We start from the raw sequence: 12,383 nt of genomic DNA, 5'->3' as shown, positions 1-12,383 counted from the left end.
CGTGGCATAGATGGATCAAGTATAATGATATCTGACAGTGATTAAAATCACTATAAAAAAAAAACGCTTCGATGCAAATCTTTAGATAGTGTTTAATTTTAAAAAATTGGTGGATTATTCCAAAAGCTACACGATCTGCTAGTTCATTATTAATATCCTAATTAAGATAAAGTATGTCGAATGAAAAAGGGATTATTAAAAAATATTATTTCTCATAAAAAAATAATGTTGATCCATACACTTTTCAATATGTCATAGCATTATAAAGTTAAAAATGTAAAAAATAAAATCGAGAATTTTCACATAATAATAGCATTCGGTAGCCATTTTCACCGTGAAGATAAAATAAAGTCCGAAATTTTTTTTTCGCATAATAAAGTAAATTACATTAGCTTTAATTTAAGATATATATAAAAGTGTCAGACTTTCCGGAACACTTTCAAAATTTAAGTTGAAAAAGTTAATTTTTTGTGAAAAAGTTGTCATTTTAAATCCCCCCCTGTGGGCAGGTAAAGGGTCAGATATAAAAAAAATATATACCAAATGATAGGTAAAGACATCATGCATCTATAAAAAAAAAATTATATTGATCCATACATCTTTCAAAAAGTTATAGCATTATAAAGTTAAAAATATAAAAAAGAATTTTTTTACAAAAATCGTATTTGTGTTTTTTAAATTTGATGTCTGTTTTCACCATGAAGATAAAATAAAGTCCGAAATATTTTTTACCATTATAAAGTATATTACATTAGCTTTAATTTAAGATATATATAAAAGTGTCAGACCTTCCGGAACATTTTCAAAAGTTAAGTTGAAAAAGTTAATTTTTTGTGAAAAAGTTGTCATTTTAAATCCCCCCCTGTGGGCAGGTTAAGTGTCAGATTTACAAAAAAAATATACCAAATGATAAGTAAAGACATCAAGCATCTATATAAAAAAAAATTATATTGATATGTTCATTTTTGAAAAAGTTAGAGCATTATTAAGTTAAAAATATAAAAAAAAATTATTTTACAAAAATCGTAATTTTTTATTAACTTTGATGTCAACTTTCACCACGAAGACAAGTCCAGAGGTCAAATTTTTTTTTTTCAAATTAAAGTATATTACATTAGCTTTAATTTAAGATATATATAAAAGTGTCAGACCTTCCGGAACATTTTCAAAAGTTAAGTTGAAAAAGTTAATTTTTTGTGAAAAAGTTGTCATTTTAAATCCCCCCCTGTGGGCAGGTTAAGTGTCAGATTTACAAAAAAAATATACCAAATGATAGGTAAAGACATCAAGCATCTATATAAAAAAAAATTATATTGATATGTTCATTTTTGAAAAAGTTACGGCAGTTTTTAGTAAAAAAAATTGAAAAAATTTCGAAAATTAGCGATTTTTAAATTTGTAATTTTTTTGGAGGTTTCCCCCATTTACGGGGAACGAGGGAAATTTTTTCAATTTTGAAGGGTAATGTCTTCGACTAGATACGATTTGTGATCTTTTGACGTATCGTTGAAAGAAATCCGTTCGGTGAGAGCTGAGAAAAAGTGGTAACAGACACAAAAAAAAAAAAAACATCATGGTAAAATTAATACCTTCTCCGCTTCGCATCGAAGCTAAAACCCAGCATAGTAGGGTCGCAGCATAGTGGGGACGTGATATAGTTGAGTTCTTCAGTATAGATTTAATCTGATAGTGATTAAAATCACTATTATAAAAAACGCTTCGATGCAAATCTGTAAATAGTGTTTAATTTAAAAAAATTGGTGGATTATTCCAAAAGCTACATGATTTGCCATTTCCTTATTAGTATCCTGATTAAGATAAAGTATGACGAATGAAAGNTTAATATCTCGATAAAGATAAAGTATGTCAAATGAAAATGGGTTTATTAAAATATATTATTTCTCATAAAAAAATTGTGTTGATCCATACACTTTTCAATAAGTTATAGCATTATAAAGTTAAAAATGTAAAAAATAAAATTAAGAAAGATATTCACACGAAAATAGCATTCGGTAGCCGTTTTCACCATGAAGACAAGTCCAGAGGTCAAATTTTTTTTTTTCAAATTAAAGTACATTACATTAGCTTTAATTTAAGATATATATAAAAGTGTCAGACCTTCCGGAACATTTTCAAAAGTTAAGTTGAAAAAGTTAATTTTTTGTGAAAAAGTTGTCATTTTAAATCCCCCCCTGTGGGCAGATAAAGTGTCAGATTTACAAAAAAAATATACCAAATGATAAGTAAAGACATCAAGCATCTATATAAAAAAAAATTATATTGATATGTTCATTTTTGAAAAAGTTAGAGCATTATTAAGTTAAAAATATAAAAAAAAATTATTTTACAAAAATCGTAATTTTTTATTAACTTTGATGTCAACTTTCACCACGAAGACAAGTCCAGAGGTCAAATTTTTTTTTTTCAAATTAAAGTATATTACATTAGCTTTAATTTAAGATATATATAAAAGTGTCAGACCTTCCGGAACATTTTCAAAAGTTAAGTTGAAAAAGTTAATTTTTTGTGAAAAAGTTGTCATTTTAAATCCCCCCTTGTGGGCAGGTAAAGGGTCAGATTTATAAAACAAAAATTATATTGATTTGGTCATTTTTGAAAAAGTTATGACAGTTTTAAGAAAAAAAAAATTGAAAATATATCAAAAATTAGAGATTTTTAAATTTGTAATTTTTTTGAAGATTTCCTCCATTTACGGGGAACGAGGGAAATTTTTTCAATATTTGAGGGTAATAATGTCTTCGACTAGATACGAGTTGTGATTTTTTGACGTATCGTTGAAAGAAATCCGTCCAGTGAGAGCTGAGAAAAAGTGGTAACAGACACAAAAAAAAACACATGATAGTAAAATTAATACCTTCTCAGCTTCGCATCAAAGCTAAGAATAATGGTTAATTTAAAATTTTTTATTTTTATTTAATGTAGAAATCCACCAAACTTGCGAATTGATCCAGAAAAACAAATGGTTGCACAAGGTACTTCTGCTGAGTTCCGGTGCTTCTCTACTTCTGATCCTAACATCAAAATAGAATGGATTAAAATTCATGAAGAATTGCCGTCTTACGCTCAAGTCAGTATTTTACATCATTGGATTTAATTTATCTAAATTATCCTTAACGTTTTGCTATACATCAATAGATTATCGGATCGTCTCTAAAAATTCCATCTGCACAAATTAAAGATCGTGGTATATACATGTGCAAAGCATCAAATGAAGCTGGAGCAGCACAAGCATCTGCTGTCCTCGATATTGAACGTAAGTATTAGTTAATACTAATGTATATACTAATAATGTATATTAATAATATGAATATAACTATTCTCGGATAATTGGTATTAAATTAAATTGGTNGTACTGATCCATACATTTTTCAAAAAGTTATAGCATAATAAAGTTAAAAATGTAAAATACAAAATCGAAAATTTTCACACAGAGATAGCATTCGGTAGCAATTTTCAACGTGAAGATAAAATAAAGTCCGAAATTTTTTTTTTGCATAATAAAGTATATTACATTAGCTTTAATTTAAGATATATATAAAAGTGTCAGACCTTCCGGAACATTTTCAAAAGTTAAGTTGAAAAAGTTAATTTTTTGTGAAAAAGTTGTCATTTTAAATCCCCCCTTGTGGGCAGGTTAAGGGTCAGATTTATAAAACAAAAATTATATTGATTTGGTAATTTTTGAAAAAGTTATGACAGTTTTAAGAAAAAAAAAATTGAAAATATATCAAAAATTAGAGATTTTTAAATTTGTAATTTTTTTGAAGATTTCCTCCATTTACGGGGAACGAGGGAAATTTTTTCAATATTTGAGGGTAATAATGTCTTCGACTAGATACGAGTTGTGATTTTTTGACGTATCGTTGAAAGAAATCCGTCCAGTGAGAGCTGAGAAAAAGTGGTAACAGACACAAAAAAAAACACATGATAGTAAAATTAATACCTTCTCAGCTTCGCATCAAAGCTAAGAATAATGGTTAATTTAAAATTTTTTATTTTTATTTAATGTAGAAATCCACCAAACTTGCGAATTGATCCAGAAAAACAAATGGTTGCACAAGGTACTTCTGCTGAGTTCCGGTGCTTCTCTACTTCTGATCCTAACATCAAAATAGAATGGATTAAAATTCATGAAGAATTGCCGTCTTACGCTCAAGTCAGTATTTTACATCATTGGATTTAATTTATCTAAATTATCCTTAACGTTTTGCTATACATCAATAGATTATCGGATCGTCTCTAAAAATTCCATCTGCACAAATTAAAGATCGTGGTATATACATGTGCAAAGCATCAAATGAAGCTGGAGCAGCACAAGCATCTGCTGTCCTCGATATTGAACGTAAGTATTAGTTAATACTAATGTATATACTAATAATGTATATTAATAATATGAATATAACTATTCTCGGATAATTGGTCAAATTAAATTGTATTAAATTATCTTGACTTAAACTATTTAATCACAATATAAATATGTATAAGATGAGTATAATTGTATCAACATTAGTTATTTTAAATTTAGCTAAATCTAAACATAAAATAATGGATTTTTTAATTTTTAGGAAGAGAACCCCCTGTTATCGAATTATACCCAAACTCTAAGCAAACAGTAACTATTGGTGAAAACGTTTTGTTTCAATGTCGCGTCACTGGTGGTATACCGACACCTGAAGTAAAATGGACTAGACGAAACGGTCAAAGCTTACCCAGTCAAGCAGAAATTATACAAGGTGGAGTTTTAAGGTAATATATTATATACTGGAATACCATATCAAACTAACTTCTAACAAATCTGACAATATAGTTACAACCTTGAACATATCTTTGAAAATGAACTCTGCAATGAGTCCGAAATTTCAGTACTTAACTGAATACATAGATACATCTGAAAACATTTTAAGTAAATCTAACTTCGGTCTTTTTTATCAGATTTATTGGAATGGAAGCTTCGAGTGCAGGAGAATACATATGCGAAGCCTCTAATAACGCTGGCATGACTTCAGCAACAGCCGTTCTAGAAGTACAGTCTGAACCAAAAATTATTTTAATGCCATCAAGTGAAGTTACGATGATGCCAGGAAAACCTATAAGACTGGAGTGTTTGGCCACAGGAAGCCCACCGCCAAGTGTCACGTGGACAAAATTAGATCCAGTTACTTTTTCAGCGCCGTATGTTCATTTTGTATTACAACACTTCAATAATTTTTGTGCGCCAGTATATTTATATCAATAATTTTAATTATATGTCTATTATTTTGTCAGTAGATCTTCTGTACCTATACAAGTGAATAATGCCGTTTATGAAATAAAAAGTGCACAACTATCAGATTCTGGTATATACTCTTGTATAGCTCAAAACAATGCTGGTACTACCGAAGAACGTTTACAACTTACTATTTCTGAAGACTATAATGGTATAACAGAAGGTAATGGACCCAAAGGCCCAGATAGAGGAGATATACCTCCCATTGAAGACCCTTCAATTCCTCCTTACACAAAACCGGATGAAGACCTTGTATATGTTGTTGGAACCAGAGCAGTTTTAACTTGTAATGCTGGTAAGTGAATGCATACTTTTATTGTCAATTTTACTTAACTCATTCAAATATATATACAGGAACATCTAGGGATCGTATAACTTTAACATGGGAAAGAGATGATGGAGTTCCGTTGCCAGAAGAACATGATAGATACGATAATATTCTCGTATTAAGAAACGTACAAAAATCAGATCAAGGCCAGTATAACTGTATTGGTATAGCAACAGGCGGAGGTGGTATTGTCTTTAGAAGACCAGTATTACTGAAAATTGTTGGTAAATGCTTTCTTTATTTTAAATTTTAATAACATTTCTAATTTTTTTGTATAAATATTGTGATTTTATCATGCTAACAGACAAAAATGCAATTTGTGTTACTGGAGGTAAAAACTATTAATTTAACAAATGAGAATTTAATTTTTTATACTCGATCACCAGCTACTAAAACTTTTTTGTTACATTTATAACTCTTCGTTTATTTGAATTCATTTCAGAACCACCGAGAATTATTTTAAATCCGACGAGACAAATAGTAAAACGTGGAGATAACGCTCAGATTATTTGTAGTGCTGAAGGTGATCAACCAATTTCTATTACTTGGTCAAGACTATCAAGTCAAAATTTACCACCAACCGTACAAACAAGTGGACAATATCTTAGGGTAAGATTGTATACTTTGAACTATATGATCAGTGGTAGCTTGGATGACGAAACGATCGCACACCCTTTTTTTTGCTTTAAGGGCCATTAAGGCCTTTTGCAGCTTCTAATAATCCCCTTCAGCTGTCATGGTCAATAGCAGACTCGAAGCTTGCTGTTCCGTCGACCCCTCTTATATCTGTATTGACTCTATCCCGCCATCGTTGCCGAGGACTTCCCTTGGAGCGCTTGCCAGTTGGATTATTTATCAGTACTTTTCAGATTATGCTTCCCTCGGCTCGCCACACATGACCGACGCATTACAGACGCCTGGCTTTTAGGAATAATATAATATTTGGCTTATTATATAGCGTACCCAAATTGGTGTTTTTTCTCATTTCATAATCTTCAATTAATTAATTTCTCACAGGCCCGTATATTTTCCTCAGCATTTTCCCCTCGAAGATAAGAAGCTTCTTCTCATTCCCTTGAGTGTTCGACCACGTCTCACAGGCTTATGCCACTATTAGGCGTAAGTAAACTAAGTACAATTTTTCCTTTATTGCCCATGATAGCATTCTTGAACTTAACAGTTTATTCAGTGAGAAATATGCACAATTCGTCGAGTTTATCCTAAGTTTAATTTCATTGTTCATATCGTTTATATGATTGATATTCACTCCTAAATATTTAAAGTCATCGAACTGTTCAAACATGGGAGGGACTGGTAGATTTAACTATTGAGAAAGAGGTATCGGAGGCTGTGGCATCAATGAAAAAGAATAAAGCAGTGGGACCAGATCAAGGCCAGTTGAAGTATGGAAAATATTAGGCGGTGTTGGCATAAGGTGGTTGAAGGAACTTTTAAATAAAATCTTATTAGAAAGGAAAATACCAAATTAATGGAGGAATAGTATTGTGGTGTTGATATTTAAAGGTAAAGGTGACATACAGGAGTGTGGAAATTATAGAGGCATAAAGCTTATGAGTCATAGTATGAAAATTTGGGAAAAGGTTGATACGATCACATTTGCATGAGCCCATATCTCTGTCTCCCATAACATCGTTGTACCGTTTAATAGACATATATATATATATATATATAACACAGTGACATACAGCAATACTAACAGGAGTGCGGACTGCACACATAAACACTTTTTGCAATTCACGGCCAATGTGCCATAATAAGATATCCCTATCGACAGTTGACATTTTACCATCTTCGCGATCACTACTTTTGCCTGATAATTAACTTAACTTCGCTACCCCGTATATTATAGTGTGTGTGTGTGTGGCCGTCAGCTCCCTGTTGGATTAATCATCTCTAGGTGTCCAGCAGGTTGTATTATCCATTTAATATTTCAATTGCTTAATAAATATTTATTTATATCGTTGTTAACCTAAAGTGTTATATATATATATTGTAGTGCGACCCTTGGTAGTTCCTCTAAGGGAATATAAATTAAATAGGAAACTTCAGTACCTAAGGTAGATATAGCCTAGCCAGCTATCCCCCGTTGGTCCCTTAGAATACTGTCGACGGGCATTTAGGTTAAACCCCTAAATAGCGACGTAACAAGGTAATAGATAAGAGAATAAGAATTGAGACATCGGTATCTAAAAACCAGTTTGGATTTATGACTGGTAAGTCAACAATAGAGCCAGTATTTTGTGTGAGGCAACTAATAGAATAGTTAAGGGAAAAAAAGAAAAAGCTTTGTATGGTATTTATAAATTTGGAGAAAGCGTATGATAGAGTACCAAGAGAGGTTCTAAATTGGGCATTAATGAGAAAAGGAGTCCCGAAAAGGTACATTTATATAATAGAAGATATGTATGATGGCCCTTGTACCAGGGTAAAAAGCGTAGGAGGAGTATCAGAAGGTTTTCGGGTAAGAGTAGGATAGCACCAAGGTTCTGCTTTAAACCCTTACTTATTCTCTATAGTGATGGAGGACAGCTGATGTGAGCGTAGATGATGTGGGAGATCTTGTCAAGTGAAAGTTTAGGATAAGGGTGGCCGACCCCAAGTAGTTGGGATTAAGGCGAGGAAGAAGAAGAAGATCGAACTGTTCAAACGTGTATGGTCTGACCACCAAATCGTTCTTAATAAGCGTGTGGCGTGCCTTTTGAATGTATTTTGTTATTGTTTCATTAATTATAAAGCTTATATTTCGACTGGATGCTATTAATTTTTCAATTGTGTGTACAACCTCCTGGCGACTATTTCCTAATATGCTAACGTCATCCGCATTTTCATTAAGCTCCATTACTCGGTCTTCCCCTATATATCTAACGACTTTTTCAAGATAAAGATTAAAAAATATGGGAGAGAGGGTATCTCCCTGCTTTATCCCTAATTTTACTTCGAGATTTTGCATAGTGTGTTGGAGTTGCTTATGTTAATCATTCTTATAAATTTATTCGAAATACCTAGATTCGTCAAAGCAATCCATAATTGATCTCTATTTATGCTGTCGTAAGCTTGGTTGATATCAACGAAAATCATATAGAGTTTATTATTGTATTCATAGTATTTTTCCATAATTTGTCGAATAGTAAATATATGGTTTGTAGTTGAATTTCGTCTTATAAATCCACTATGGTATTCTTCTATAATATCAGTTGCATATTTCTCTAGTATACTGAGGATAGTCAGAGACAAAACCTTGTAGCTTGTGTCCAAGAGGGAGATTCCTCGGTAAATTTCGACTTACGCCGGGTCTCCCATCTTGAAGATCGGACAGACAACTGTCATACTCCATACATTATAGATTAGTTTATATATTTCAGTTGTTAATTGTTTGCCCGCCACTTTTATTAACTCTAAATTTATATTGTCCTCGCCAGGGGTTTTATTATTTTTTAAAGTATTTTACAGTTTTAACTTCATCCAATCTAGGTACTGTGATTCTTAGCTCCTCTGTATGGTAGATTATTTTTTCATAAGGTGTGATGTTATCTTGCACATTATTTAAAATTTTTTTAGTGTTTATTATGAGGTTTCCTTGATCGACCTTTATTATTGACGATCTTGCTTTATAACCTTCTTTCGCATATTTGCATTTCTCAAAAAATAATCTCGGATTCCTCTTGTATAATTCGATCAGTTTCTTTTCTGTTAATCTTTTACTCTGTCTTAATATTTTACCTGCTTACGATCTTGCATTTTTATAGGCATATATTTTCTCCTGGGTAGCGTTTTGTAACACGTTAATCCTACATAGGGTGCGCTCCTCGATTTCTTTGTGACATTATTTATTAAACCACTTGTTATTTTTCTTCGATCCTAAGACTTGTAAGTTTTCTGTGGATTCTGAGGAAAATATCTGTTGCAGTATAATGTTATTATACTGGACGGTGGGATTGCCATCTTCCCTACGCCAAAAACTGGGATCCGCGGGGTTGTCACGCCCATTACCACTTAATGTACTCCATGCGGGACGATTGCACACCTTACTAAAATAAATTAAAAAAAGAAAATTTATTGTTTATTCTTAATTCTACATTTTTATTAAAAATGCAAATTTTTAAATAGTAAAATAGTTATAATACATTTGTCGTGTGCGAACATTAAAGTTGTTTCTTTCAATATATGCGAGTACGTATACACACGAAAAGTGTTCGGACGACCAGCAATGTAGTCCATACGGTAAAATATTAGTGTATTACTATATTGGGTAATTTGTTTTTAGAATTAATTGGTGGTCGTTATGGGTTGTTATAATAGCATAATCGCTTTTATAATTATTTTATTTTATTTGACAATTTTTTTTACCTATGACTAGCGGTATTATATTTAAAGTCGCATCCTCACCATCAGCACCCACAAACCGCCACTGTATATGATATATAGTTAATACAAAAATAAATATAGATGTAACAAAATTATAAATATTATTACCTAATAATAATTTTAGAATAGTATTAATCTAAATAATAGTTATACAGAATGTTCAATAAATAAGGAAACAGATGAATTGTTGTAAACAATGATGAGAACGATAGAAACCCGTTTCCTTACTTACTAAACACTCTATATATATTTAAAAAAACTAAATATTATTGTCAAAATGATAATAAAATACATACAAGTAGTATTATAGCATTGAAACTTGATTGTTGTAGATAATTCAGTTTCAAAATATTTATCTATTAAATATTTTTAAAAATTAAGAATGAACGTATCATATACCATAAATAAATCGTATGATTAAACTTCGAAATAAATAATGTCTTATTGTAAACTTTACTAAAAGTGTCAGGATACCACTTTCAAGGGACCTTAATGATTTAATTGTTTAGCACATAAAATTAAAATAATCTTCATTAGGATTTAATTTTTATACTACTGTTGAAAATTATAAAAAAAAAAATTATGGGTGTCTTAAGTAATTTAAATTGCGAGTATGAATATATTTAAGTTAAAATTTGTATATTTTAGTTCAACGGTATCACAGAACAAGATGCTGGTAGATATTTGTGTACTGCTATTAATGATTTTGGTAGTGCTGAATCTGTTGCTGAAGTTTTAGTTAACGGTAAATAGAAATATTCTAAAAATTTAGTTCGATGATATTTATTTTATTATAAAATAATTTTTATTATTTTTACATGTAATTTTCATTAGATCACTCAAGAGATATTCCAGCTCAACTCATCAAGGCTTCTGAACATAATCAAAAAGCCTATGAAGGAACTTCCATTCACCTTCGATGTACTGTTCCACAATCATACGAAGTAAGTTTCTCAATTAGCTTAATACAAACTAAAAATTGTTATTATAGTGGATGATATACTATATGATTATTCTTTATCAAAGCAATACACAGTAAAATGGAATCGTTACCGATCACCTCTACCAAGCGAAAGTCAAATGTTTGGAAATACTTTAGTTTTGACGAACTTAAAATATGAAGATACTGATCGATATGTATGCACAGTTGAAACTCCAAATGGCGTTGGAAAAGACTATATAGATTTACAAGTGCTCCGTAAGTGATCTAGTATCGTACCATTATATTCGTTGTATACATTAATACATAAACTAGTATTTATCAAATAGCATTATACACGTCATAAGGCATGCTCGTTCATTCCAATTTGTGTTTAATGTTATAATTCATATAAGAATAGATGTTAAACTTTATGATTTAGTTGGGCGATTTGGACTTTGTCCACAGCCTTTACATTTTATGTAGTTAATCTTGTAAACGTTGTAATTTCACTTTAATTATTCTAAGCTTTTAATTTATTTATTTTTTTTAATATATAATTATATATCTATTTGACAGTTTATAATTATTTTTTGTCGTAATGATAACAATAATGTATTAAACATTTATTAGACAATCACATTTAATCATTTCACAGCCTAATGTATTACGTCAATAAATGCTTTTTTATCTATTACACTTTAATATTCTAATTTCATTTTTTAGCTTTTTACATACAAACATAAGTTGATATACTTACAAAAAAATTAATGATGTGTTGTAGTAATTTATTTTACTAAATATTTAAGTAACACTATCACATCTCAGTCACTATTTTAAATGCCATTGACATAAAACATTTATTATTCTAAGTTATTTTATTTTTTAATGTCTATTTTTTTTTAACTATTTAATAGTATTTTTATTTTATTATTTTCTTACTTCATGCACGGTTTTGTCACCTTCTATTGTGATTTTTGCTTTTGGTGCTGGTGATTGTCTATGTTAACAAAAACACAGGATCTTGTCTACCTGATGAGTTCCAGTGTAAGGATGGCGTTTGCATTCTTTTGTCACAATACTGCAATGGTATACAAGACTGTTCCGACAACTCGGACGAAGAAGAATCATGTTCCCAGAACAGTACTAGAATCGGTTTGTTTCCCCACACTTTTCTGTTTTTAGTACTTACTTATCATATAAACATGCATTTTGCTTTCTTGATCATCAAATTCATACAAATTAACTTTATGCACGCTCACAAATACAGCGATCACCATAAACATATTATTTATTTAAAAATATTATAATCTATCAAGAAAGCACTACATGCTTTGTTGCTTTCCTTATGGATCGCCACACTATCAGGTAAAATTTATAAAACGATTATTGAATCAAAATTCAAAGTTAAAATAATTTATTGTTAATGTCTAATGAAGTTTATTACATTTATGTACAAATAT

At 30.5% G+C, this 12,383-nt stretch overlaps 1 protein-coding gene across 14 annotated transcripts in view; it reads left to right on the top strand.

Moving 5' to 3' along the window:
* LOC126901058 (basement membrane-specific heparan sulfate proteoglycan core protein-like) overlaps positions 1 to 12,383 on the top strand; it is a 118,564-nt gene that overhangs the window by 99,450 nt on the left and 6,731 nt on the right. For 10 of the 14 annotated variants that reach the window (XM_050677200.1, XM_050677199.1, XM_050677196.1 and 7 more), the window contains 11 exons: positions 2,944 to 3,088; positions 4,246 to 4,363; positions 4,587 to 4,767; positions 4,954 to 5,193; positions 5,287 to 5,582; positions 5,642 to 5,839; positions 6,058 to 6,224; positions 10,650 to 10,746; positions 10,836 to 10,945; positions 11,028 to 11,199; positions 11,941 to 12,075. In XM_050677200.1, the coding sequence (XP_050533157.1) occupies positions 2,944 to 3,088; positions 4,246 to 4,363; positions 4,587 to 4,767; positions 4,954 to 5,193; positions 5,287 to 5,582; positions 5,642 to 5,839; positions 6,058 to 6,224; positions 10,650 to 10,746; positions 10,836 to 10,945; positions 11,028 to 11,199; positions 11,941 to 12,075 (1,859 nt within the window). Of the gene's footprint in view, positions 1 to 2,943; positions 3,089 to 3,156; positions 3,275 to 4,032; positions 4,178 to 4,245; positions 4,364 to 4,586; positions 4,768 to 4,953; positions 5,194 to 5,286; positions 5,583 to 5,641; positions 5,840 to 6,057; positions 6,225 to 10,649; positions 10,747 to 10,835; positions 10,946 to 11,027; positions 11,200 to 11,940; positions 12,076 to 12,383 lie in introns of all 14 variants that reach the window. The other 4 variants (XM_050677192.1, XM_050677193.1, XM_050677194.1 and 1 more) reach the window with 4 other exon arrangements.

Source organism: Daktulosphaira vitifoliae, unplaced genomic scaffold, assembly GCF_025091365.1.
Source record: "Daktulosphaira vitifoliae isolate Bord-2020 unplaced genomic scaffold, ASM2509136v1 Scaffold_3, whole genome shotgun sequence".
In the NCBI taxonomy this organism is placed as follows: Eukaryota; Metazoa; Arthropoda; class Insecta; order Hemiptera; family Phylloxeridae; genus Daktulosphaira; species Daktulosphaira vitifoliae.
This window is presented reverse-complemented; position numbering and strand designations above follow the sequence as displayed.